Source organism: Podarcis filfolensis (assembly GCF_964270895.1).
Source record: "Podarcis filfolensis genome assembly, chromosome: Z".
Taxonomy (NCBI): Eukaryota; Metazoa; Chordata; class Lepidosauria; order Squamata; family Lacertidae; genus Podarcis; species Podarcis filfolensis.
The window spans coordinates 50223476-50250684 of NC_139617.1; the positions used below are offsets into that span (position 1 = coordinate 50223476).

At 53.3% G+C, this 27209-nt stretch overlaps 1 protein-coding gene and 1 long non-coding RNA gene across 2 annotated transcripts in view; one reads left to right on the plus strand and one right to left on the minus strand.

The window, feature by feature from the left end:
* Positions 1-23440, plus strand: part of ZNF618 (zinc finger protein 618) — a 58048-nt gene extending 34608 nt beyond the window's left edge. The window contains exons 8-15 of the mRNA XM_083595273.1: positions 3846-4025; positions 5991-6071; positions 8043-8120; positions 13355-13459; positions 18995-21071; positions 21188-21322; positions 22490-22565; positions 23347-23440. Coding sequence (XP_083451399.1) covers positions 3846-4025; positions 5991-6071; positions 8043-8120; positions 13355-13459; positions 18995-20835 — 2285 coding nt within the window. The 3' untranslated portion in view covers positions 20836-21071; positions 21188-21322; positions 22490-22565; positions 23347-23440. The remainder of the gene's footprint in view (positions 1-3845; positions 4026-5990; positions 6072-8042; positions 8121-13354; positions 13460-18994; positions 21072-21187; positions 21323-22489; positions 22566-23346) is intronic.
* LOC310753991 lies at positions 6333-7581 on the minus strand. The gene is made up of 3 exons (XR_014543538.1): positions 7538-7581; positions 6446-6542; positions 6333-6390 (listed from the first exon to the last, which is right to left on the minus strand). It is a non-coding gene; the product is annotated as an uncharacterized lncRNA (long non-coding RNA).
* Positions 23441-27209: the final 3769 nt, after the last annotated feature.

A 27209-nucleotide genomic window follows, 5' to 3' on the forward strand; every position in this document is an offset into this window, starting at 1 on the left:
ACAGACCCCAAGAATCGGGGTTTGAATCCAGTTCAATCTGGGTTCGAATCTGGGGAGAGACCCCAAGAATCGGGGTTCAAATCCGGTTCAATCTGGGTTCGAATCTGACAAGAGACCCCAAGAATCGGGGTTCGAATCCGGTTCAATCTGGGTTTGAATCTGGGGAGAGACCCCAGGAAACCAGGTTCAAATCCAGATTGAGACCCAATGAATCCGGGTTCAAATCCAGATTGAGACCCAATGAATCCGGGTTTGAATCTGGCAACAGACCACAAGAATCGGGGTTCGAATCCGGTTCAATCTGGGTTCGAATCTGGGAACAGACCCCAAGAATCGGGGTTCGAATCCGGTTCAATCTGGGTTCCAATCTGGGGAGAGACCCCAGGAATCCAGGTTCAAATCCAGATTAAGACCCAATGAATCCTGGTTCAAATCCAGATTGAGACCCAATGAATCCAGGTTCGAATCTGGGAACGGACCCCAAGAATCAGGGTTCGAATCCGGTTCAATCTGGGTTCGAATCTGAGAAGAGACCCCAAGAATCGGGGTTCGAATCCGGTTCAAATCTGGGGAGAGACCCCAAGAATCGGGGTTCGAATCCAGTTCAAATCTGGGGAGAGACCCCAAGAATCGGGGTTCGAATCCGGTTCAATCTGGGTTCGAATCTGGGGAGAGACCCCAGGAATCCAGGTTCAAATCCAGATTGAGACCCAATGAATCTGGGTTCAAATCCAGATTGAGACCCAATGAATCCAGGTTCGAATCTGTGAACAGACCCCAAGAATCGGGATTCGAATCTGGTTCAATCTGGGTTCGAATCTGAGAAGAGACCCCAAGAATCGGGGTTTGAATCTGGTTCAATCTGGGTTCAAATCTGGGGAGAGACCCCAAGAATCGGGGTTCGAATCCGGTTCAATCTGGGTTCGAATCTGGGGAGAGACCCCAGGAATCCAGGTTCAAATCCAGATTGAGACCCAATGAATCCTGGTTCAAATCCAGATTGAGACCCAATGAATCCGGGTTCGAATCTGGGAACAGACCCCAAGAATCGGGGTTCGAATCCAGTTCAAATCTGGGGAGAGACCCCAAGAATCGGGGTTCGAATCCGATTCAATCTGGGTTCGAATCTGGGGAGAGATCCCAAGAATCGGGGTTCGAATCCGGTTCAATCTGGGTTCAAATCTGAGAAGAGACCCCAAGAATTGGGGTTCAAATCCGGTTCAATCTAGGTTCGAATCTGAGAAGAGACCCCAAGAATCGGGGTTCGAATCCAGTTCAATCTAGGTTCGAATCTGAGAAGAGACCCCAAGAATCGGGGTTCGAATCCGGTTCAATCTGGGTTCGAATCTGAGAAGAGACCCCAAGGATTGGGGTTCGAATCCGGTTCAATCTGGGTTCGAATCTGAGAAGAGACCCCAAGAATCGGGGTTCGAATCCGGTTCAATCTGGGTTCGAATCTGAGAAGAGACCCCAAGAATCGGGGTTCGAATCCAGATTGAGACCCAATGAATCCGGGTTCAAATCCAGATTGAGAGCCAATGAATCCGGGTTCGAATCTGGGAACAGACCCCAAGAATCGGGGTTCGAATCCGGTTCAATCTGGGTTCGAATCTGAGAAGAGACCCCAAGAATTGGGGTTTGAATCCGGTTCAATCTGGGTTCGATTCTGAGAAGAGACCCCAAGAATCGGGGTTCGAATCCAGATTGAGACCCAATGAATCCGGGTTCAAATCCAGATTGAGACCCAATCAATCCGGGTTCGAATCTGGGAACAGACCCCAAGAATCGGGGTTCGAATCCGGTTCCAATCTGGGTTCGAATATGAGAATAGACCCCAAGAATCGGGGTTCGAATCCGGTTCAATCTGGGTTCGGATCTGGGGAGAGACCCCAAGAATCGGGGTTCGAATCCGGTTCAATCTGGCTTCAAATCTGGGGAGAGACCCTAAGAATCGGGGTTTGAATCCGGTTCAATCTGGCTTCAAATCTGGGAAGAGACCCCAGGAATCCAGGTTCAAATCCAGATTGAGACCCAATGAATCAGGGTTCAAATCCAGATTGAGACCCAATGAATCCGGGTTCGAATCTGGGAACAGACCCCAAGAATCGGGGTTCGAATCAGGTTCAATCTGGGTTCGAATCTGAGAAGAGACCCCAAGAATCGGGGTTCGAATCCGGTTCGAATCTGGGGAGAGACCCCAAGAATCGGGGTTCGAATCCGGTTCAATCTGGGTTCAAATGTGGGGAGAGACCCCAGGAATCCAGGTTCAAATCCAGATTGAGACCCAATGAATCCAGGTTCGAATCTGGGAACAGACCCCAAGAATCGGGGTTCAAATCCGGTTCAATCTGAGTTCAAATCTGAGAAGAGACCCCAAGAATCAGGGTTCGAATCCAGATTGAGACCTCAGGAATCCAGGTTCAAATCCAGATTGAGACCCAATGAATCCGGGTTCAAATCCAGATTGAGACCCAATGAATCCGGGTTCGAATCTGGGAACAGACCCCAAGAATCGGGGTTCGAATCTGGTTCAATCTGGGTTCAAACCTGAGAAGAGACCCCAGGAATCCAGGTTCAAATCCAGATTGAGACCCAATGATTCCGGGTTCAAATCCAGATTGAGACCCAATGAATCCGGGTTCAAATCCAGATTGAGACCCAATGAATCCGGGTTCGAATCTGGGAACAGACCCCAAGAATCAGGGTTCGAATCCGGTTCAATCTGGGTTCGAATCTGGGGAGAGACCCCAGGAATCCAGGTTCAAATCCAGATTGAGACCCAATGAATCCGGGTTCGAATCTGGGAACAGACCCCAAGAATCGGGGTTCAAATCCGGTTCAATCTGGGTTCGAATCTGAGAAGAGAATCCGGGTTCAAATCTATAGCAAAACCCCGAGAATCCGAGTTCGAATCGGAAACAAAACCCCAAGAATCCGGTTTCGAACCTTTCGCAAAACCCCGAGAATCCGGGTTCGAATCGGAATCAAAACCCCAAGAATCCGGGTTCGAACCTTTCGCAAAACCCCGAGAATCCGGGTTCGAATCGGAATCAAAACCCCAAGAATCCGGGTTCAAACCTGAAGCGAAACCCCGAGAATCCGGTTTCGAACCTTTCGCAAAACCCCAAGAATCCGGTTTCGAACCTTTCACAAAACCCCAAGAATCCGGTTTTGAACCTTTCACAAAACCCCAAGAATCCGGGTTCAAATCTGCAGCAAAACTCCGAGAATCCGGGTTCGAATCGGAAACAAAACCCCAAGAATCCGGTTTCGAACCTTTCGCAAAACCCCGAGAACCCGGGTTCAAATCGGAAGCAAAACCCCGAGAACCCGGGTTCGAACCCAGGGGATCCGGGTTCAAATCTGAGACAAGACCCCTGGAATTTGGGTTCGAATCTGGAAAAAGACCCCAGGAATCCAGGTTTGAATCTGGTGCAATGAATCCCAGTTTGAACCCAGGCAATCCGGGTTCGAATCTGAGACAGGACCCCAAGAATCCGGTTTTGAACCTTTCGCAAAACCCCGAGAACCCAGGTTCAAATCGGAAGCGAAACCCCGAGAATCCGGGTTCGAATCCGAAGCGAAACCCCAAGAATCCGGGTTCAAATCTGCAGCAAAACCCCGAGAATCCGGTTTTGAACCTTTCACAAAACCCCGGGAACCCGGGTTCGAATCTGCAGCAAAACCCCGAGAATCCGGGTTCGAACCTGAAGCAAAACCCCGAGAATCCGGGTTCGAACCTTTCGCAAAACCCCGAGAACCCGGGTTCGAACCTGAAGCGAAACCCCAAGGATCCGGGTTCGGTTCTCCGGATTCGAACCCGGATCCTGCCTCTCTTTTTCCAGAATATTCCCGCTCTCCGCTCCTGGTGGCCGTCAAGACGCACGCCGGGAAGAAGGGGCCGGCCCCGCCGGCGTCCATCATCCGTTGCTCCGCCCTCTTGCACCGGGCGCCGTCGGGCGCCTCCCAGCTCCAGATGTTCCGGGCGCCGAATTCGGGATCTCCGGGGAGCAAGGCCACCACAGGTAAGGGGGCGAGCGGGATCCCCAGAGGATCCCGGGGAGTTGGGGAGAGGGATTGAGGGATCCCAGGGATTGGGGAAGAGGAATCCAGGGAAGAGGATCCCTCTTCCCGAAATGCCTCTTCCCAGATCCTCAGGATCCCTCTTCCCGAAATGCCTCTTCCCAGATCCTCAGGATCCCTCTTCCCTAATCCCCAGGATCCCTCTTCCCCAGGATCTCTCTTCCTCAGGATCCCTCTTCCCTAATCCCCAGGATCCCTCTTCCCCAGGATCTCTCTTCCTCAGGATCCCTCTTCCCTAAATTCCTCTTCCCAGATCCTCAGGATTCCTCTTCCCTAATCCCCAGGATCCCTCTTCCCAAAGTTCTCTTCCCAGATCGCCAGGATCCCTCTTCCCCAGATTCCTCTTCCCCAGATTCCTCCTCCCAAATCCCCAGGATCCCTCTTCCTAAAGTCTTCTCCAGATTCCTCTTCCCCGGATTCCTCTTCCAAAATCCCAAAAGATTTTCCGGGCGCCGAATTCGGGATCTCCGGGGAGCAAGGCCACCACAGGTAAGGGGGCGAGCGGGATCCCCGGAGGATCCCGGGGAGCTGGGGAAGAGGATTTCCGAGAAGAGGGATGCTGGATTCCCTGGGATTCTTCTTCCTCAATCCCCAGGATTCCTCTTCTCCAGATTCCTCTTCCCCGGATTCTTCTTCCCCATATTCCTCTTCCCAAATCCACAGGATTCCTCTTCCCCAGATTCCTCTTCCCAAATCCACAGGATTCCTCTTCCCCAGGATTTCTCTTCCCCAGATTCCTCTTCCCAAATCCACAGGATTCCTCTTCCCCGGATTCCTCTTCCCAAATCCCCAGGATCCCTCTTCCTAAAGTCTTCTCCAGATTCCTCTTCTCCAGATTCCTCTTCCCCAGGATCCCTCTTCCCCGGATTCCTCCTCCCAAATCCCCAGGATCCCTCTTCCTAATGTCTTCTCCAGATTCCTGTTCCCCAGGATCCCTCTTCCCAAATCCACAGGATTCCTCTTCCCCAGGATTTCTCTTACCGAGATTCCTCTTCCCTCAATTCCTCTTCCCAGATCCTCAGGATCCCTCTTCCCTAATCCCCAGGATCCCTCTTCCCCAGGATCTCTCTTCCTCAGGATCCCTCTTCCCTCAATTCCTCTTCTCAAATCGCCAGGATCTCTCTTCCCCACATTCCTCTTCCCAAATCCCAAAAGATGTTCCGGGCGCCGAATTCGGGATCTCCGTGGAGCAAGGCCACCACAGGTAGGGGGCGAGCGGGATCCCCAGAGGATCCTGGGGAGTTGGGGAAGAGGGATTTAGGGATCCCAGGGATTGGGGAAGAGGAATCCAGGGAAGAGGATCCCTCTTCCCTAAATTCCTCTTCCCCGATCCTCAGGATCCCTCTTCCCAAAGTTCTCTTCCCCAGGATCTCTCTTCCTCAGGATCCCTCTTCCCCGGATTCCTCTTCCCCAGATTCCTGTTCTCCAGGATCCCTCTTCCCTCAATTCCTCTTCCCAAATCGCCAGGATCCCTCTTCCCAAAGTTCTCTTCCCCGGGATCTCTCTTCCCCAGATTCCTCTTCCCCGGATTCCTCCTCCCAAATCCCCAGGATCCCTCTTCCTAAAGTCTTCTCCAGATCCCTCTTCCCCAGGATCCCTCTTCCCTCAATTCCTCTTCCCCGGATTTCCCATTGGAGGAGGATTTGGGCCAGCTGGGATCCCAGGGATCCAGCCTGACCCCAAATGTAGGAATCCCATTGGAGGAGGATTTGGGCCAGCTGGGATCCCAGGGATCCAGCCTGACCCCAAATGTAGGAATCCCATTGGAGGAGGATTTGGGCCAGCTGGGATCCCAGGGATCCAGCCTGACCCCAAATGTAGGAATCCCATTGGAGGAGGATTTTGGCCAGCTGGGATCCCAGGGATCCAGCCTGATCCCCCCCAAAACTCAATCCTTCTCCCCACAGAAAGCGTCTTCAGCCGGAGGGTGGAGAGCAAGTTGCAGAACAACTACGACGAAACCAACTCCAGCTCCCAGAACTCCAGCGGTAAGTGGATCGGGGATCTCGAACCCGCGACTTGGGATCTCGAACCCGCAACCGGGATCTCGAACCCACAACCGGGGGGTCCCTAAGCGGTTTTCCCCCACCAAGCGGACTGGGAGATCCCTGGGGGGGGAGAGATTCAAACCCACAACCCGCCTTGATTCCACAACCTGGGATCTCAAAGCCGGGATTTCGAACCCACATCCCAGACCCCCAACCCAGGATCTCGAACCTGCAACCTGGGATCTCGAACCCAGGACCTCGAACCCGGGATCTCGAACCCACATCCCAGACCCACAACCTGGGATCTCAAACCCAGGATCTCAAACCCGGGATCTCAAACCCACATCCCAGACCCACAACCTGGGATCTCAAACCCGGGATCTCGAACCCACATCCCAGACCCACAACTTGGGATCTCAAACCCGCAACCCAGGACCTCGAACCCACAACCTGGGATCTCAAACCCAGGACCTGCGACTTGGGATCTCGAACCTGCAACTGGGATCTCGAACCCGCAAGCGGGATCTCGAACCCGCAACCGGGGGGGTCCCTAAGCGGTTTTTCCCCACCAAGCGGACTGGGAGATCCCAGGGGGGAGATTCAAACCCACAACCCGCCTCAAATCCAGATCTCGAACCCGCAAGCTGGTCCCTTGATCCCACAACCTGGGATCTCAAACCCGGGATCTTGAACCCACAACCTGGGATTTCGAACCCAGGACCTCGAACCCACATCCCAGACCCACAACCTGGGATCTCAAACCCGCAACCCAGGACCTGGAACCCAGGATCTCAAACCCACAACCTGGGATCTCGAACCCAGGACCTCGAACCCGCAAGCCGGGATCTTGAACCTCCAAGCCGGCACCTCAAGCCCTGCCTCCTTCCCCTCCGGGCCAATCGGAGAGGGATCCCAGCCGGGAATCTCTCAAACCCACAACCCGGGATCTCAAACGCGGGATCTTGAACCCACAACCCGGCACCTCAAGCCCCACCTCCTTCCCCTCCCGGCCAATCAGAGAGGCCCCCCGGGCTGGAATCTCTCGAACCCGTAACCTGGGATCTTGAACCCGCAACCTGGGATCTCAAACGCGGGATCTTGAACTCGCAACCTGGGGTCTCAAACCCGCAACCTGGGATCTCAAACCTGCAACCTGGGATCTCAAAAGCGGGGTCTTGAACCCGCCTCCCGGCCCAGCCAATCAGAGAGGGATCCCGGGCGGGAATCTCTCGAACCCCCAACTCGGGATCTTGAACCCACAACCCGGGATCTCAAATGCGGGATCTTGAACACGCAACCTGGGATCTCAAACCCGCAACCTGGGATCTCAAATGCGGGGTCTTGAACCCGCAACCTGGGATCTCAAACCCGCAACCTGGGATCTCAAACGCAGGGTCTTGAACCCGCAACCTGGGATCTCAAACCCGCAACCTGGGATCTTGAACCCGCAACCTGGGATCTCAAACGCAGGATCTCGAACCCGCAACCTGGGATCTCGAACCCGCAACCTGGGATCTCAAACGTGGGATCTTGAACCCGCAACCTGGGATCTTGAACCCGCAACCTGGGATCTCAAACGCAGGATCTCGAACCCGCAACCTGGGATCTCAAACCCGCAACCCGGGATCTCAAACGCGGGATCTCGAACCCGCAACCTGGGATCTCAAACGCGGGATCTTGAACCCGCAACCTGGGATCTCAAACGCGGGATCTTGAACCCGCAACCTGGGATCTCAAACGCGGGATCTCAAACCCGCAACCTGGGATCTTGAACCCGCCTCCCGGCCCAGCCAATCAGAGAGGGATCCCTGGCGGGAATCTCTCGAACCCGCAACCCAGGATCTCAAACGCGCGACCTGGGATCTCAAACCCGCAACCTGGGATCTCGAACCCGCAACCTGGGATCTCAAACGCGGGATCTTAAACCCGTAACCCGGGATCTTGAACCCGCAACCTCTTTTCCCCCCTCAGAGCCCTACACCTGCGGCGCCTGCGGGATCCAGTTCCAGTTCTACAACAACCTTCTGGAGCACATGCAGTCGCACGCAGGTGAGCCTCCCTCCTTTTCCCCTTTCTCGTTCCCTTCTTTCTTTCTCTCTTTCTTTTTCTTTCTCTCGTTCCTTTTCTCTCTCTCTCTCTCTCTCTCTCTCTCTCTCTCATTCTTTCTCTCCTTCCTCCTTTCCCCCCTCTCTCTTTTTGTATTTCTCTCTCCTTCTCTCTGTCCCTCTTTCTCTCTCTCGTTCCTTCTCTCTCTCTCTTTGTATTTCTCTCTCTCTCCCTGTTTCTTTCTCTCGTTCTCTCTTTCTTTCTCTCTTCGTCTTCCTCCTTCCTCCTTTCCCCTCTCTCTCTCTCTCTTTGTATTTCTCTCTCTTTCCTTCTCTCTCTCTCTCTCTCTGTCTCTTTCTCTCTCGTTCTCTCTTTCTTTCTCTCTTCGTCTTCCTCCTTTCGTCTTTTCCTTTTCTCTCTCTCTCTCTTGTTCCTTCTCTCTTTCTCTCTTTGTCTTTCTCTTTCCTTTTCTCTCTCTCTCTCATTCTTTCTCTCTCTCTTCCTCCTTCCTCCTTTTCCTTCTCTCTCTCTCTCTTTGTATTTCTCTCTCTTTCCTTCTCTCTCTCTCTCTCTGTCTGTCTGTCTCTTTCTCTCTCTTTCTCTCTTTCTTTCTCTCTTCGTCTTCCTCCTTTCGTCTTTTCCTTTTCTCTCTCTCTCTCTCTTTTTCTTTCTCTTCCTCTCTTTCCCTTCCTCCTTCCTCCTTTTCCTTTTCTCTCTCTCTCTCTGTCTCTTTCTCTCTTTTTGTATTTTTCTTACCTTCTCTCTCTCTCTCCCTCCTTTCTCGCTTTCTCGTTCCCTCCTTCCAGCCGACAACGAAAACAGCCTGGCCTCCCTTCCTTCCTCCCTCCTCTCTCTCTCTTTCCCTTTCCTTCCTCCCCCTCTCCTTCCTTCTTTCTCTCTCCCTCCATTCTTTCTCTCTTTTTCTCCTTTTCCTTCTCTCTCTCTCTCTCTCTCTGTCTCTTTCTCTCTCGTTCTCTCTTTCTTTCTCTCTTCGTCTTCCTCCTTTCGTCTTTTCCTTCTCTCTCTTTGTATTTCTCTTTCCTTCTCTCTTTCTCTCTCTCTTTTTCTTTCTCTTCCTCTTTGTCTTTCTCTCTCTTTCCTTCTCTCTCTCTCTCTCTCTCTCTCTCCTTTCTCACTTTCTCGCTCCCTCCTTCCAGCCGACAACGAAAACAGCCTGGCCTCCCTTCCTTCCTCCCTCCTCTCTCTCTTTCCCTCTTTCTTTCTTTCTTTCTCTCCCTCTCTCTCTCTTTCCCTTTCCTTCCTCCCCCTCTCCTTCCTTCTTTCTCTCTCCCTCCATTCTTTCTCTCTCTCTTTTTCTCCTTTTCCATCTCTCTCTCTCTCTCTCTCTTCCTTCTCTCTCTCTTTTTCTTTCTCTTCCTCTCTTTGTCTTCCTCCTTCCTCCTTTTCCTCTCTCTCTCATTCTTTCTCTCTCTCTCGTTCCCTCTCTCTTTTTCTTTTTCTTTCTCTCTTTGTCATCCTCCTTTCCTTCTCTCTCTGTCTCTTTCTCTCTCGTTCTCTCTTTCTTTCTCCTTTTGTATTTTCCTTCTCTCTTTCTCTCTCTCTCTCTTTGTCTTTCTCCTTTTGTATTTCCCTTTTCCTTCTCTCTCTCTCTCTTTGTATTTCTCTCTCTCTCGTTCTTTCTCCCTTTCTCTCTCTCTCTTTTCTTTTTCTTTCTCTCTTTGTCTTCCTCCTTTTCCTTCTCTCTCTCTCTCTCTCTTGTCTCTCTCTCTCTCTCCTTCCTTCTTTCTCTCTCCCTCCATTCTTTCTCTCTTTTTCTCCTTTCTCTCTCTCTCTCTCTCTCTCTCTCTCTCTCTGTCTCTCCCCTTCCTTCCTTCCTTCCTTCCTTCCTTCCTTCCCTCTTTCTCTTTTCCCCTCTTTCTTTCTTTCTTTCTTTCTTTCATTTTCTCTCTTTCTCTCTTTCCCTTCTTTCCTTCCTTCCTTCCTTCCTTCCTTCTCTCCCTCCTTCCCTTCTCTCTCCTCTCACCCTTCCTTCCTCCCCCTCCCCTTCCTTCCTTCCTTCCTTTTTTCCTTCCCTCTTTCTCTTTTTCCCTCTTTCTTTCTTTCTCTCTCTCCCCCTTTTTTCTCCCTCTCTCTCTCTCTCTCTCTCTCTCTCTCCTTCCTTCTTTCTCCCTCCATTCTTTCTCTCTCTCTTTTTCTCCTTTTCCTTCTCTCTCTGTCTCTTTCTCTCTCGTTCTATCTTTCTTTCTCTCTTCGTCTTTTCCTTTTCTCTCTCTCTCTTTGTATTTCTCTCTCTTTCCTTCTCTCTTTCTCTCTCTCTTTCTGTATTTTTCTTACCTTTCTCTCTCTCTCTCTCTCTCTCTCTGTCTCTCTGTCTCTCCCCTTCCTTCCTTCCTTTCTTCCCTCCCTCTCTCTCTCTCTTTCCCTCTTTCTTTCTTCCTTCTCTCCCTCTCTCTCTTCTTCCCTCTCTCTCTTTCCCTTTCCTTCCTCCCTCCTCTCCTTCCTTCTTTCTCTCTCTCTTTTTCTCCTTTCTCTCTCTCTCTCTCCCTTTCCTTCCTTCCTTCCCTCTTTCTCTTTTTCCCTCTTTCTTTCTTTCTTTCTTTCTCTCTCTCTTTCCCTCTTTCTTTCTTTCTTTCTTTCTTTCTTTCTCCCTCTCTCTATCTCTCTTTCCCTTCCTTCCTTCCTTCCTTCTTTCTCTCCCTCCCTCCCTCCCTCTATGCCTCTATGCCTCTATCTCTCTCTTTCCCTTTCCTTCCTCCCCCTCTCCTTCCTTCTTTCTCTCTCCCTCCATTCTTTCTCTCTCTTTCTCCTTTTCCTTCTCTCTCTCTCTGTCTCTTTCTCTCTCTCTCATTCTTTCTCTCTCTCTTCCTCCTTCCTCCTTTCCCCTCTCTCTCTCTCTCTTTGTCTTTCTCTCTCTTTCCTTCTCTCTTTCTCTCTCTCTTTTTCTTTCTCTTCTTCTCTTTGTCTTCCTCCTTCCTCCTTTTCCTTCTCCCCCTTCTCTCTCCTTTCTCACTTTCTCGCTCCCTCCTTCCCGCCGACAGCAAAAACAGCCTGGCCTCCCTTCCTTCCTTCTCTCTCTCTCTCTCTCATTCTTTCTCTCTCTCCCCTTCCTTCCTTCCTTCCCTCTCTCTCTCTTTCCCTCTTTCTTTCTTCCTTTTCCTTACTCTCTTTCTCTCTCTCTCTCTCTTTCCCTTTCCTTCCTCCCCCTCTCCTTCCTTCTTTCTCCCTCCATTCTTTCTCTCTCTCCTTTTCTCCTTTCTCTCTCTCTCTCTCTCTCTCTCTCTCTGTCTCTCCCCATCCTTCCTTCCCTCCCTCTCTCTCTTTCCCTCTTTCTCTTTCTTTCTTTCTTTCTTTCTCTCCCTCTCTCTCTTTTTCTTTCTTTCTCCCTCTTTCTCTCGTTCCCTTTTCTTTCTTTCTTTCTTTCTTTCTTTCTTTCTTTTTTTCTTTCTTTCTTTCTTTCTTTTTCTTTCTCCCCCTTTCTTTTTCTTCCTTTCTCCCTCTTTCTCTCGTTCCCCTTTCTTTCTTTTTCTTTCTTTCGTTCCGTTTCTCTCTCTTATTTTCTTTCCTCTCGCTCCTTTTCTCCTTTCTTTCTTTCTTTCTTTCTTTCTTTCTTTCTCTCATTCCATTTCTCTTTCTGTCTTCCCTCTCGCTCCCTTTATCGTTCCTTCCTTCCTTTCTTTCTTTCTTCCTTCCTTTCTTTCCTTCCTTCCTTCCTTTCTTTCTTTCTCTCTGTCTCTCTCGCTCCCTTTCTCTCTCTTTCTTTCTTTCTTTCAGTCGCACGCAGGTGAGCGCCCCTCCGTTTCCCCTTTCTCGTTCCCTTCTTTTTCCCTCTCTCTCTCTCTCTTTTTCTTTCTCTTCCTCTCTTTGTCTTCCTCCTTCCTCCTTTTCCTTCTCTCTCTGTCTCTGTCTCTCTCTCTGTCTCTTTCTCTCTCTCTTTCTGTATCTTTCTCACCTTCTCTCCCTCTCTCTCTCTCTCTCTCCTTTCTCACTTTCTCGCTCCCTCCTTCCAGCCGACAACGAAAACAGCCTGGCCTCCCCTCCGCCCCGCTCTCCTTCCTTCTTTCTCTTTCCCTCCATTCTTTCTCTCTCTCTCTCTCTCTCTGTCTCTCCCCTTCCTTCCTTCCTTCCTTCCTTCCTTCCCTCTCTCTCTCTCGTTCTCTCTTTCTTTCTCTCTCTCTCTCTCTTCCTCCTTCCTCCTTTCCCCTCTCTCTCTTTGTATTTCTCTCTCTTTCTTTCTCTCTCTCGCTTTCTCTCTCTCTCTCTCTCTTTTTCCTTCTCTCTCTCTCTCTCTCTCTCCTTTCTCACTTTCTCGCTCCCTCCTTCCAGCCGACAACGAAAACAGCCTGGCCTCCCCTCCGCCCCGCTCTCCTTCCTTCTTTCTCTTTCCCTCCATTCTTTCTCTCTCTCTCTCTCTCTCTGTCTCTCCCCTTCCTTCCTTCCTTCCTTCCTTCCTTCCCTCTCTCTCTCTCGTTCTCTCTTTCTTTCTCTCTCTCTCTCTCTTCCTCCTTCCTCCTTTCCCCTCTCTCTCTTTGTATTTCTCTCTCTTTCTTTCTCTCTCTCGCTTTCTCTCTCTCTCTCTCTCTTTTTCCTTCTCTCTCTCTCTCTCTCTCTCCTTTCTCACTTTCTCGCTCCCTCCTTCCAGCCGACAACGAAAACAGCCTGGCCTCCCCTCCGCCCCGCTCTCCTTCCTTCTTTCTCTTTCCCTCCATTCTTTCTCTCTCTCTCTCTCTCTCTGTCTCTCCCCTTCCTTCCTTCCTTCCTTCCTTCCTTCCCTCCCTCTCTCTCTCTCGTTCTCTCTTTCTTTCTCTCTATCTCTCTCTTCCTCCTTCCTCCTTTCCCCTCTCTCTCTTTGTATTTCTCTCTCTTTCTTTCTCTCTCTCGCTTTCTCTCTCTCTCTCTCTCTTTTTTCCTTCTCTCTCTCTCTCTCTCTCTCCTTTCTCACTTTCTCGCTCCCTCCTTCCAGCCGACAACGAAAACAGCCTGGCCTCCCCTCCGCCCCGCTCTCCTTCCTTCTTTCTCTTTCCCTCCATTCTTTCTCTCTCTCTCTCTCTCTCTGTCTCTCCCCTTCCTTCCTTCCTTCCTTCCTTCCCTCCCTCTCTCTCTCTCGTTCTCTCTTTCTTTCTCTCTATCTCTCTCTTCCTCCTTCCTCCTTTCCCCTCTCTCTCTTTGTATTTCTCTCTCTTTCTTTCTCTCTCTCGCTTTCTCTCTCTCTCTCTCTCTTTTTCCTTCTCCCTCTCTCTCTCTCTCTCCTTTCTCACTTTCTCGCTCCCTCCTTCCAGCCGACAACGAAAACAGCCTGGCCTCCCCTCCGCCCCGCTCTCCTCCGCCCGCCGCCCCGGAGGAGAAATGGAAGCCGCCGGCGCCCCAAGACGCCCAGAACAACGGTGAGTCCCGGGTTCGAATCCCGACAAAAAATCCCTGAAGAGCTGCATGTCTTCCCTGCAAGGTTGCAAAGGATCGTGGGAGTTGTAGTCCCCAAAATTCACTTGGTAGGTTAGCGAAGGATGAACAGGGACTACAACTCCCATGAGACAGTGGGGTTTTGGGACTGCAATTCCCATGATCCTTAGCTAAAAGGGGGAGTGGGTTTTGGGACTACAACTCCCATGAGACAGTGGGTTTTGGGGACTACAATTCCCATGAGCCTTAGCTGATAGGGCCAGTGGCTCATGGGAATTGTAGTCCCAAGAGCCCACTGGCTCATGGGAGTTGTAGTCCGAAAACCCACTGGCTCATGGGAGTTGTAGTCCGAAAACCCACTGGATCATGGGAGTTGTAGTCCCAGAAGCCTACTGGCTCATGGGAGTTGTAGTCCGAAAACCCACTGGATCATGGGAGTTGTAGTCCGAAAACCCACTGGATCACGGGAGTTGTAGTCCCAGAAGCCTGCTGGCTCATGGGAGTTGTAGTCCGAAAACCCACTGGATCACGGGAGTTGTAGTCCCAGAAGCCTACTGGCTCATGGGAGTTGTAGTCCGAAAACCCACTGGATCATGGGAGTTGTAGTCCGAAAACCCACTGGATCACGGGAGTTGTAGTCCCAGAAGCCTGCTGGCTCATGGGAGTTGTAGTCCGAAAACCCCACTGGCTCATGGGAGTTGTAGTCCCAGAAGCCTGCTGGCTCATGGGAGTTGTAGTCCGAAAACCCACTGGATCATGGGAGTTGTAGTCCCAGAAGCCCACTGGCTCATGGGAGTTGTAGTCCGAAAACCCACTGGATCATGGGAGTTGTAGTCCCAAAACCCACTGGCTCATGGGAGTTGTAGTCCCAAAATTCACTTTGCTAAGGATGAAGGGAGTTGAGCGGGGACTACAACTCCCATCAGCCAGTGGGCTTTGGGACTACAACTCCCATGCTCCTTAGCGAAAAGGGGGAGTGGGTTTGGGGACTACAATTCCCATGAGCCAGTGGGGTTTTTGGACTGCAATTCCCATGAGCCAGTGGGTTTTGGGACTACAACTCCCATGTAGTCCGAAACCCCACTGTCTCATGGGAATTGTAGCCCCCAAACAGCACTGTCTCATGGGAATTATAGTCCCAAAACCCACTGGCCCTATCAGCTAAGGCTCATGGGAATTGTAGTCCCAAACCCCACTGTCTCATGGGAATTGTAGTCCCCAAACCCCACTGTCTCATGGGAGTTATAGTTCCCAAACCCACTGTCTTATGGGAATTGTAGTCCCAAAAATCAATCAGCCCTGTTAGCTAAGGATCATGGGAATCGTAGTCCCCAAAACCCACTGTCTCATGGGAATTATAGTCCCAAACCCCACTCTCTCATGGGAATTGTAGTCCCCAAACCCACTCCCCCTTTTAGCTAAGGATCATGGGAGTTGTAGTCCCAAAGCCCACTGTCTCGTGGGAATTATAGTTCCCAAACCCACTGTCTTATGGGAATTGTAGTCCCCAAAATCCATCAGTCCTGTTAGCTAAGGATCATGGGAATCGTAGTCCCTAAACCTCACCGTCTCCTGAGAGTTATAGCTCCCTTACTCCTGTAGCTCATGGGAATTGTAGTCACAAAACCCCACTCATGGGAATTGTAGTCCCAAAACCCCACTGTCTCATGGGAATTGTAGTCCCAAAAACCAATGCCCCTATTAGCTAAGGATTATGGGATCTGTAGTCCCAAAACCCCACCGTCTCCTGGGAGTTATAGTTTCCTAACCCACTGTCTAATGGGAGTTGTAGTCCCAAAACCCACTCTCTCATGGGAATTGTAGTCCCAAAACCCACTGGATCATGGGAGTTGTAGTCCCAAAACCCACTGGATCATGGGAGTTGTAGTCCCCAAAACCCCACTGCCTCATGGGAATCGTAGTCCCCAAAACCCCACTGTCTTATGGGAATTGTAGTCCCAAAAATCAATCAGCCCTGTTAGCTAAGGATCATGGGAGTTATAGTTCCAAACCCCACTGTCCCCTGGGAACTGTAGTCCCAAAACCCACTCCCCCTTTTAGCTAACAATCATGGGAGTTGTAGTTCCCAAACCCCACTGGCTCATGGGAATTGTAGTCCCCAAACCCACTCCCCCTTTTAGCTAAGGATCATGGGAATTGTAGTCCCCAAACAGCACTGGCTCATGGGAATTGTAGTCCCCAAACCCACTCCCCCTTTTAGCTAAGGATCATGGGAATTGTAGTCCCCACACCCAGTCTCATGGGAATTGTAGTCCCCAAACAGCACTGGCTCATGGGAATTATAGTCCCAAAACAGCACTGCCTCATGGGAATTGTAGTCCCCAAACAGCACTGGCTCATGGGAATTGTAGTCCCCAAACCCACTGGCTCATGGGAATCGTAGTCCCCAAACCCCACTGTCCCCTGGGAACTGTAGTCCCCAAACCCACTCTCTCGTGGGAATTATAGTTCCCAAACCCACTGTCTTATGGGAATTGTAGTCCCAAAAATCAATCAGCCCTGTTAGCTAAGGATCATGGGAGTTGTAGTCCCAAACCCCACCGTCTCCTGGGAGTTATAGTTCCCTTACCCCTGTAGCTCATGGGAATTGTAGTCCCAAAACCCCACTGTCTCATGGGAATTGTAGTCCCAAAAACCAATGCCCCTATTAGCTAAGGATTATGGGATCTGTAGTCCCAAAACCCCACCGTCTCCTGGGAGTTATAGTTTCCTAACCCACTGGCTCATGGGAATTGTAGTCCCCAAACCCACTCCCCCTTTTAGCTAAGGATCATGGGAATTGTAGTCCCCACACCGTCTCATGGGAATTGTAGTCCCCACACCCAGTCTCATGGGAATTGTAGTCCCCAAACAGCACTGGCTCATGGGAATTATAGTCCCCAAACAGCACTTCCTCATGGGAATTGTAGTCCCAAAACCCACTGCCTCATGGGAATTGTAGTCCCCAAACCCACTGGCTCATGGGAATCGTAGTCCCCAAACCCCACTGTCCCCTGGGAACTGTAGTCCCCAAACCCACTGTCTTATGGGAATTGTAGTCCCAAAAATCAATCAGCCCTGTTAGCTAAGGATCATGGGATCTGTAGTCCCAAAACCCCACCGTCTCCTGGGAGTTATAGTTTCCTAACCCACTGTCTCATGGGAGTCGTAGTCCCAAAACCCACTGGCCCTATTAGCTAAGGCTCATGGGAATTGTAGTCCCCAAACCCACTCCCCCTTTTAGCTAAGGATCATGGGAATTGTAGTCCCAAACCCCACTGTCTCATGGGAATTGTAGTCCCCAAACCCACTCCCCTTTTTAGCTAAGGATCATGGGAGTTATAGTCCCCAAACCCCACTGGCTCATGGGAATTGTAGTCCCCAAACCCACTGTCTCATGGGAATTGTAGTCCCAAAACCCACTGACTCATGGGAGTTATAGTCCCCAAACCCCACTGTCTCATGGGAATTGTAGTCTCCAAACCCACTCCCCCTTTTAGCTAAGGATCATGGGAGTTGTAGTCCCCAAACCCACTCTCTCATGGGAATTATAGTCCCCAAACCCACTGGCCCTATTAGCTAAGGATCATGGGAATTGTAGTCCCAAAACCCCACTGTCTCATGGGAATTGTAGTCCCAAAACCCCACTGTCTCATGGGAATTGTAGTCCCAAAACCCCACTGTCTCATGGGAATTGTAGTCCCAAAACCCCACCGTCTCCTGGGAATTATAGTCCCTAAACCCACTGTCTCATGGGAATTATAGTCCCAAAATACGATGTCTCATGGGAATTGTAGTCCCAAAACCCACTCCCCCTTTTAGCTAAGGATCGTGGGATTTGTAGTCCCCAAACCCACTGCCTCATGGGAATTGTAGTCCCAAAACCCACTCCCCTTTTAGCTAAGGATCATGGGAATTGCAGCCCCAAAACCGCACCGGCTCATGGGAATTGTAGTCCCAAAACACACTCCCCCTTTTAGCTAAGGATCATGGGAATCGTAGTCCCAAACCCACTGTCTCATGGGAATTGTAGTCCCCAAAACCGCACTGGCTCATGGGAACTGTAGTCCCAGAACCCTCTCCCCCTTTTAGCTAAGGAGCATGGGAATTATAGTCCCAAAACCCACTGGCTCATGGGAGTTATAGTCCCAAAACCCACTCATGGGAATTGTAGTCCCAAAACCCACTGGCTCATGGGAGTTATAGTTCCAAAACCCACTCATGGGAATTGTATGTAGTCCCAAAACCCCACTGGCTCATGGGAATTGTGGTCCCAAACCCCACTGGCTCATGGGAATCGTAGTCCCAAACCCCACTGTCTCATGGGAATTGTAGTCCCCAAACCCCACTGTCTCATGGGAATTATAGTCCCAAACCCCACCGTCTCCTGGGAGTTATAGTTTCCTAACCCACTGGCTCATGGGAATTATAGACCCAAAACCGCACTGGCTCATGGGAATTGTAGTCCCCAAACCCACTCCCCCTATTAGTTGAGGCTCATGGGAATTGTAGTCCCAAACCCCACTGTCTCATGGGAGTTGTAGTCCCAAAACCCCACCGTCTCCTGGGAGTTATAGTTCCCTTACTCCTGTAGCTCATGGGAATTGTAGTCCCAAACCCCACTGTCTCATGGGAATTGTAGTCCCAAAACCCCACTGGCTCATGGGAATTGTAGTCCCCAAACCCACTCCCCTTTTAGCTAAGGATCATGGGAATTGTAGTCCCCAAACCCACTGTCTCATGGGAACTGTAGTCCCCAAACCCACTGTCTCATGGGAGTTGTAGTCCCAAAACCTACTGTCTCATGGGAATTGTAGTCCCAAATCCCACTGTCTCATGGGAATTGTAGTCCCTAAACCCACTGTCTCATGGGAATTGTAGTCCCAAAACCCCACTGTCTCCTGGGAATTATAGTTCCTTTACTCCTGAAGCTCATGGGAATTGTAGTCCCCAAACCCACTGTCTCATGGGAATTATAGTCCCAAAATACGGTGTCTCATGGGAATTGTAGTCCCAAAACCCACTCCCCCTTTTAGCTAAGGATCATGGGAGTTGTAGTCCCAAAACCCCACTGGCTCATGGGAATTGTAGTCCCAAAACCCACTCCCCTTTTAGCTAAGGATCATGGGAGTTGTAGTCCCAAAACCCACCATCTCCTGGGAGTTATAGTTCCTTTACTCCTGAAGCTCATGGGAATTGTAGTCCCAAAACCCCACTGGTTCATGGGAATTATAGTCCCCAAACCCACTCCCCCTTTTAGCTAAGGATCATGGGAATTGTAGTCCCAAAACCCACCATCTCCTGGGAGTTATAGTTCCTTTACTCCTGAAGCTCATGGGAATTGTAGTCCCAAAACCCACTCCCCTTTTAGCTAAGGATCATGGGAATTGTAGTCCCAAAACCCCACTCTCTCATGGGAATTGTAGTCCCAAAACCCCACTCTCTCATGGGAATCATAGTCCCAAACCCACTGCGTCATGGGAATCGTAGTCCCCTAACCCTCTCCCTTCTCCCCGCAGCGCTACACGTCCCGGACAAGGAGCGCCAAGCCCTGGCCGAGCGCCTCCTCCGATTGGCCTGCGCCGAGCCCGCCCTCCTGCCCGCCTTCTCCGGCCCCGAGTTCCAGAAGCTGGCCCAGTCATTGGTCGACAGCGGCGCCCGGCACGGCGCCTACGCCCTCTCGGACGCCCTCGGGAACCTTAGCGCCCTGGCCCTCGGGCACCTGCCCCGCCTCTACAACCAGGCCAAAGTCAAAGTCACCTGCGCACTGGGCGCCGCGCGGGGCATCGGCGTCACCTGCCACGCCCACCCCGGCGGCCATGTCCTCTCGGCGCACCGCGTCGAGGCCGGGCGCCTGCGCAGCGCCGTCCTGGCCGTGCGCCTCGAACCCGGCGCCGGAGAGCCCGTCCACCTCTGGGCGCAGAACGTCCTCTCGGAGTTCGTGGCGCCCGAGACCCGCGCCGCGTTCGTGAGTGATAGCGCGGCGCCCGGTTTGGGGAAAAGTGGACTCGGTCTGCGGTGCGCCGGGTGCGCAATCAACGCCGCCGTCGCCGGGGTGCTGAGCCAGCGGGCGCTGCAGGCGCGCGGGATGCCGGAGGTGGCCGAGCTGTTGGCAACCTGCGTGGATCTGGTTGGGAGTCGTAGCGCCGAAGCCGGGAGTCGTAGCGCCGGAGGTTCGGGCGGGAGTTATAGCGCAGGAGCGGCGCCGGGTCTGGAGGCGGAGGAGCGGCGGGAAGGTGGCGCCAACGTCCGCCGGGCCGGGAGCCGTAGCGCCGACTTTGGGAGTTATAGCGCGGCGGCGCCGGATGCGGAGGAGCACCGGGAACGTGGCGCCAACGTCCACCGGGCTGGGAGTTATAGCACGGCGGCGCCGTGTCCGGATGCGGAGGAACGGCGGGAAGTTGGCGCCAACGTCCGCCGGGCCGGGAGCCGTAGCGCCGACTTTGGGAGTTATAGCGCGGCGGATGCGGAGGAGCACCGGGAACGTGGCACCCACCGTGCCGGGAGTTATAGCGCGGCGGCGGCTCCGGAGGAACGCCGGGAAGTTGGCGCCAACCGGGCCGGGAGTCGCAGCGCCGACTTTGGGAGTTGTAGCGCGACGCCGCCCTGCTGGCACTCGCCGGCGGACGCTTTGCTCGCGGCGCACGAGTGGCAGGAACGTGGCAACCCCGGGGGAGCGGAGGAGCGGCGGGAGGGCGCCAACCTCAACCGGGCGCTGCTGGGAAACTTAGCGGCGCTTTTGGCGCCCGTAAAGCAAGCCGTTGTCGAACTGGGCGCCGAGGGGCGTCCGACGCTGCATCTCGTGTTGCCAACTTATGCCCGCCTGGAGAAGCTCTTCACCGCCAAGGCGGGCGACGCCGGGGTCGTCAGCAAGCTCTGCCATCTTTTCCTGGAGGCCCTGAAGGAGAACTTCAAGCTGCACCCGGCCCACAAGGCGGCCATGTTGCTGGACCCGCGCCAGAAGCTGCGCCCGGCGCCAACTTACCAGCACGACGAGATCGTCGCCCACGTCTGCCAGCTGATGGGCCTCTCCGACGAGGCCGAGCTCGAACCCGGCGCCGCCAAAAAGGCGCGGCTCTCGGGAGACGTAGCGCCGCCGGGCGCCGAGGAGGCGGAGGTCTACGCCTACCTGCAGGAGGCCCAGGCGGCGGCGCCAACTGACCTGCTCCAGTACTGGGCCGGCGCCGCCTCGCACCCGCGCCTGGCCCGGCTGGCGCTGTGGCTGCTGGCGGTGCCGGCCGTCGGCGCCCGGTCTGGGTGCGCCCGCTTGTGCGAAGAGGCGCAGGGGATGCGGAGGCGGCGGGTGCTGGGGGCGGAGGAGGCCAACAAGCTGCTGTTTCTGAGGGCCAACGTGCTGTGAGGGGGCGGGAGTCGTAGCGCGGCGCCGGGTTGCGGGTTCGAATGGGGACGGAAAGTTGTGGGTTCAAGTGCGGGTGGGAAACGTAGCGTGGCGCCGGGTTGCGGGTTCGAATGGGGAGGGAAGGTTGCGGGTTCAAGTGTGGGTGGGAAACGTAGCGCGGTGCCAGGTTGCGGGTTCGAATGGGACTAGAAAGGGTGGGAAATGTAGCGCGGCGCCGGGTTGCGGGTTCGAATGGTGTGAGTGGGAAACATAGTACAGCGCCAGGTTGCGGGTTCGAATGGGGATGGAAGGTTGAAGGTTCAAGTGTGGGTGGGAAACATAGCATGGCGCCAGGTTGCAAGTTTGAATGAAGGTGGGAAACGTAGCGCGGTGTCAGGTTGCGGGTTCGAATGTGAGTGGGAAAGGTAGCGTGGCACCGGGTTGCATGTTCGAATGGGGATGGAAGTCTGCGGGTTCGAATGGGGTGGGAAAGGTAGCGCGGCGCCGGGTTGTGGGTTTGAATGGGGATGGAGAGGGTGGGGAACGTAGCATGGCGCCAGGTTGCGGGTTCAGATGTGGGTGGGAAACGTAGCGCAGCGTCAGGTTGTGGGTTTGAATGAGGATGGAGAGGGTGGGAAACGTAGCGTGGCGCCAGGTTGTGGGTTCGAATGGGAATGGAAGGTTGCGGGTTCAAATGGGAGACGGAAACGTAGCATGACGCCAGGTTGCGGGTTCAGGAAGCGAACGTGTGTGAGAGGGTGGGAGCCGTAGCGCCGCGCCCTGTGTTGCAGGTTCGAATGTGAGTGGGAAAGGTAGCACAGTGCCAATTGTGGGTTTGAATCTGAGGGGGAAAGGTAGCGCGGCGCCGGGTTGCGGCTTCAGGTGTGGGTGGGAAACATAGCGTGGCGCCAGGTTGCAGGTGCAGGTGAGAAACGTAGCGTGGCGCCAGGTTGCGGGTTCAGGTGTGGGTGAGAAACGTAGCGTGGCGCCAGGTTGCGGGTTCAGGTGTGGGTGAGAAACGTAGCGTGGCGCCAGGTTGCGGGTTCATGTGTGGGTGGGAAAGGTAGCGTGGCACCGGATTCTGGGTTCGAATGAGGATGGAAGGTTGCGGGTTTGAATGGGGGAGGGAAACATAGCACGGCGCCGGGCTGCAGGTTCAGATGTGGGTGGGAGTCGTAGCACAGTGACGGGTTGTGGGTTCAAATGGGGTGGGAAAGGTAGCGTGGCGCCAGGTTGCGGGTTCAGGTGCAGGTGGGAAACGTAGCGTGGCGCCCGGTTGCAGGTTCGAATGTGAGTGGGAAAGCTAGCACGGCGCCGAGTTGTGGGTTCGAATGGGGATGCAAGGTTGCGGGTTTGAATGGAGGAGGGAAACGTAGCATGGCGCCAGGTTGTGGGTTGCAGGTTCAGGTGTGGGTGGGAAACATAGCATGGCGCCAGGTTGCGGATTCGGGAGGCGAATGTGAGGTGAGAGAGTGGGAAACATAGCGCGGCGTCGGGTTGTGGGTTCGAATGGGGATGGAGAGGGTGGGAAACATAGCGTGGCGCGGGGTTGCGGGTTCAGGAGGCGAATGTTTGTGAGAGGGTGGGAGTCGTAGCACAGCGCCTGGTTATGGGTTCGAATGAGGATGGAAGGTTGCGGGTTTCAATGGAGGTGGGAAACGTAGTGCGGCGCCAGGTTGCAGGTTTGAATGCGGATGGAAGGTTGCGGGTTCGAATGGAGGTGGGAAACGTAGCGCGGCGCCAGGTTGCGGGTTGGAATAGGGATGGAGAGGGTGGGAAACAGCGTGGCGCCGGGTTGCGAGTTCAAATGTGAGTGGGAAATGTAGCATGGCGCCAGGCTGCGGGTTCAAATGGTGTCAGAGTGGGAAACATAGCATGGCGCTGGGTTGCGGGTTCGAATGAAGGTTGGAAACAGTGTGGCGCCAGGTTGCAGGTTCAGGTGTGGGTGGGAAACATAGTGTGGCCCCAGGTTGCGGGTTCGAATGGGGATGAAAGGTTGTGGGTTCGAATGGAGGTGGGAAACGTAGTGCAGTGTCAGGTTGCGGGTTCAAATGCGGTGGGAAACATAGCGCAGCGCCGGGTTGCGGGTTGGAATGGGGATGGAGAGGGTGGGAAACATAGCGTGGCACCAGGTTGCAGGTTCAGATGTGGGTGGGAAAGGTAGCGCGGCGCCGGGTTGCGGGTTCAGGAGGCGAATGTTTGTGAGAGGGTGGGAGTCGTAGCACGGCGCCGGTTGCGGGTTCGAATGGGGATGGAGAGGGTGGGCAACGTAGCGTGGCACCGGGTTGCGGGTTCAGATTTGGGTGGGAAACGTAGCGCGCCGCCAGGTTACAGGTTCGAATGGTGTGAGAGTGGGAAACATAGCACGGCGCCCGGTTGTGGGTGCGAATGGGGGTGGAGGGTGGGAAACATAGCGCGGCGCCCGGTTGTGGGTGCGAATGGGCTGGGAAACGTAGCGCGGCGCCGGGTTGCAGGTTCAGGAGGCGAATGTGTGTGAGAGTGTGGGAGTCGTAGCATGGCGCCAGGTTGCAGGTTCAAATGGGGATGGAAGGTTGCAGATTCACATGGGGTGGGAAAGGTAGCGTGGCGCCGGGTTGTGGGTGCGAATGGAGATGCAAGGTTGCAGGTTCGAATAGGGTGGGAAACATAGCATGGTGCCAGGTTGCGGGTTCAGGAGGCGAATGTGTGTGAGAGCGTGGGAGTCGTAGCGCGGCGCCGGGTTGCAGGTTCGAATGTCAGTGGGAAAGCTAGCATGGTGCCGGGTTGCGGGTTCGAATGGGGATGGAGAGGGTGGGAAACGTAGCGTGGCGCCAGGTTGCGGGTTTGAATGGGGATGGAAGGTTGCGGGTTCAAGTGTGGGTGGGAAACGTAGTGTGGCGCCAGGTTGCGGGTTCGAATGGAGGTGGGAAACGCAGCACGGTGCCAGGTTGCGGGTTCGAATGGGGATGGAAGGTTGCGGGTTCAGGTGTGGGTGGGAAACACAGCACGGCGCCCGGTTGCGGGTTCGAATGGTGTGAGAGTGGGAAACGTAGCGTGGCGCCGGGTTGCGGGTTCGAATGGGGATGGAAAGGTTGGGAAACATAGCACGGCGCCTGGTTTGGGGTGTATATAGTTGTATAGAAGGGGATATGGGGTGAGGGAGGGGGGGAAGTATTTGAACCCGGATGGGAGTGGAACTTGGGGCTGAATTGGGGTTGAACTCGAACTTGGGGCCAGAATTCGAACTGTAACCCAAACTCGGATCTGAATTCAAACTCAGGGTTGAACCTGAACTCAAACTCGGGGCTGAATTGGGGTTGAACTCGAACTTGGGGCCATAATTCGAATGGGAACTCGAACCCAAACCTGGGGCTGAACTTGGGACCGAACTCGAACTCAGAGCTGAACTTGAACCGGAACTCAAACTCGGGGTGGGATTCAGGACTGAACTCGAACTTGGAGCGGAACTCGAACCCGAACTTGGGGCTGAACTTGGGACCGAACTCGAACTCAGAGCTGAACTTGAACCGGAACTCAAACTCGGGGTGGAATTCAGGCCTGAACTCGAACTTGGACCGGAACTCGAACCCGAACTTGGGTCTGAACTCGAACTCGGGGTCGAACTCAAGTTCAGACCTGAACTCAGGGCTGAACCCAAATTTGGGAAGGAACTTGAACTCAGACCTGAACTTGAACCGGAACTCAAACTCGGGGTGGGATTCAAGACTGAACTCGAACTTGGAGCGGAACTCGAACCCGAACTTGGGGCTGAACTTTGGTCCGAACTCAAACTCAGAGCTGAACTTGAACCGGAACTCAAAGTCGGGGTGGGATTCAGGACTGAACTCGAACTTGGAGCGGAACTCGAACCCGAACTTGGGGCTGAACTTGGGTCCGAACTCGAACTCAGAGCTGAACTTGAACCGGAACTCAAACTCGGGGTGGGATTCAGGAGTGAACTCGAACTTGGAGCGGAACTCGAACCCAAACTTGGGGCTGAACTCGAACTCGGGGTCGAACTCAAGTTCAGACCTGAACTCAGGGCTGAACCCAAATTTGGGAAGGAACTCGAACTCAGAGCTGAACTTGAACCGGAACTCAAACTCGGGGTGGGATTCAGGACTGAACTCGAACTTGGAGCGGAACTCGAACCCGAACTTGGGCTTGAACTCGAACTTGGGGTTGAACCCAAATTCGGGACCGAACTCAGACCTGAACTAGAATTCAGACCCAACCTGAGGGCTGAACTCAGGCCGAACTTGGGGCCGAACTTGAGCTCAGTCCCGAACTCAGACCTGAATTCGGGGCTGAACTCAAATGGGAACTCGAACCCAAACTTGGGTCTGAACTCGAACTCGGGGTTGAACTCAAGTTCAGACCTGAACTCAGGGCTGAACCCAAATTTGGGAACGAACTCGAACTCAGATCTGAACTCCAACTCGGAGCCGAAACAGAACTCGGATCTGAACTCCAATTCGGGGGGCTGAACTTGAACTCGGGTGGAATCGGAACAGAAACTCGAACCCGTAACTCAAAACAGGAACTTGAACCCGAATTCGGGACCCAATTCAAAATCAGAGCTGAATTCAGACCGGAACTCGAACCCGAACTTTGAACCCGCACTCAGAACTGAACTCAAACTCCGGGTTGAACTCGAATTCGGGACCAGAACACAAACCAGAACTCAAACCTGAAATTTGAACCCGGAGTCGGGACCGAACTGGAACTCAGACCTGAACTTGGATCTGAACTCCAACTCGGGGTTGAAACCAAATTCAGACCCGAACACGGAGTTGAACTAGAATTCGGACCCGAACTCGGATCTAAACTCAAAGTCGGATCTAAACTCCAAACCTGAACTCGGGACCGAACTCAACCTCAGACTTGAACTCAGACCTGAATTGTGGGCTGAACTTGAGCTTAGAGCTGAATTCGGGGCTGAACTCAAACTCGGGGTTGAACTTCAATTCGGGACCTGAACTCCAACCAGAACTCGAACCCAAACTTGGGGCCGAATTCAAATTCGGGGCCTAAAAGGAACTGGGAGCTGAACTTGCCTTGGGACCTGAACTGTGGGCCGAACTCAGAGCCGAACTGGGGCCGAACTAGAATTCAGACCCGAACTCTGATCTAAACTCAAACTTGGATCTAAACTCCGAACTTGAACTCGGGACCGAACTCAACCTCAGACTTGAACTCAGACCTAAATTGTGGGCTGAACTTGAGCTCAGACCTGAATTCGGGGCTGAACTCAAACTCGGGGTTGAACTTCAATTCGGGACCTGAACTCCAACCAGAACTCGAACCCAAACTTGGGGCCGAATTCAAATTCGGGGCCTAAAAGGAACTGGGAGCTGAACTTGCCTTGGGACCTGAACTGGGGCCGAACTAGAATTCAGACCCAAACTCAGACCTGAACTCGAACTCTGGGCCGAAACAGAACTCGAACTGAAACTCGCGGCTGAACTCTAGCTCGGACCTGAACTTGAATTGGGGGCTGAACTTGAGGCCGAAGCAGAACTCTGGGCCGGACTTGGATCTGAACTTGAACTCGGGGCCGAATCAGGACCCAAGTTCGGAGGGTGAGGGAGGGGGCCTTTGTGGGGGCAGACTTGAACTTGGGGCCGAACTTGGATCTGAATTCAAACTCGGGGCCGAACCCGAATTTGGAGCCAAACTCGGGGGCTGAAATCAAACTCAAGCTCCGATCTTGAACTGAGCTTGGGGTTGAACTCGAACTCGGTGCTGAACTTGAAGACGCACTCCGAACTCGAACTCAGGGCCCAAGCTTGAACTCGGGGCTGATCTCGAATTTGAACTCTGAACTCGGACTCGGGGCTGAAATTGGGGCTGATCTCGAATTTGAACTCTGAACTCTGATCCGAACTTGGACTCGGGGCTGATCTGGAACTTGAACTCTGAACTCGAACTCGGGGCTGAACTCGAACTCGGGGCTGAAATTGGGGCTGATCTTGAACTCTGAACTCGAACTCGGGGATGATCTCGAATTTGAACTCTGAACTCTGATCCGAACTTGGACTCGGGGCTGAAATTGGGGCTGATCTCGAACTTGAACTCTGGACTCGAACTCGGAGCTGAACTCGAATCATGGATCATGGGAGTTCATGGTACCGAAACCCCACAGCCTCATGGGAGTTGTAGTCCCAAAGCCAACAGCCTCATGGGAGTTGGAGTCCCAAAACAAATTAGCCCTGTTAGCAAAGGATCATGGGAGTCGGAGTCCCAAAATTAACTGCTCCCATTGGCTAAGGCTCATGGGAGTTGTAGTACCAAAACTATCCGGCCCTGTTAGCAAAGGCTCATGGGAATTGTAGTCCCAAAACAAATTAGCCCTGTTAGCTAAGGCTCATGGGAATTGTAGTCCCAAAACCCACTGGCTCATGGGAGTTGTAGTC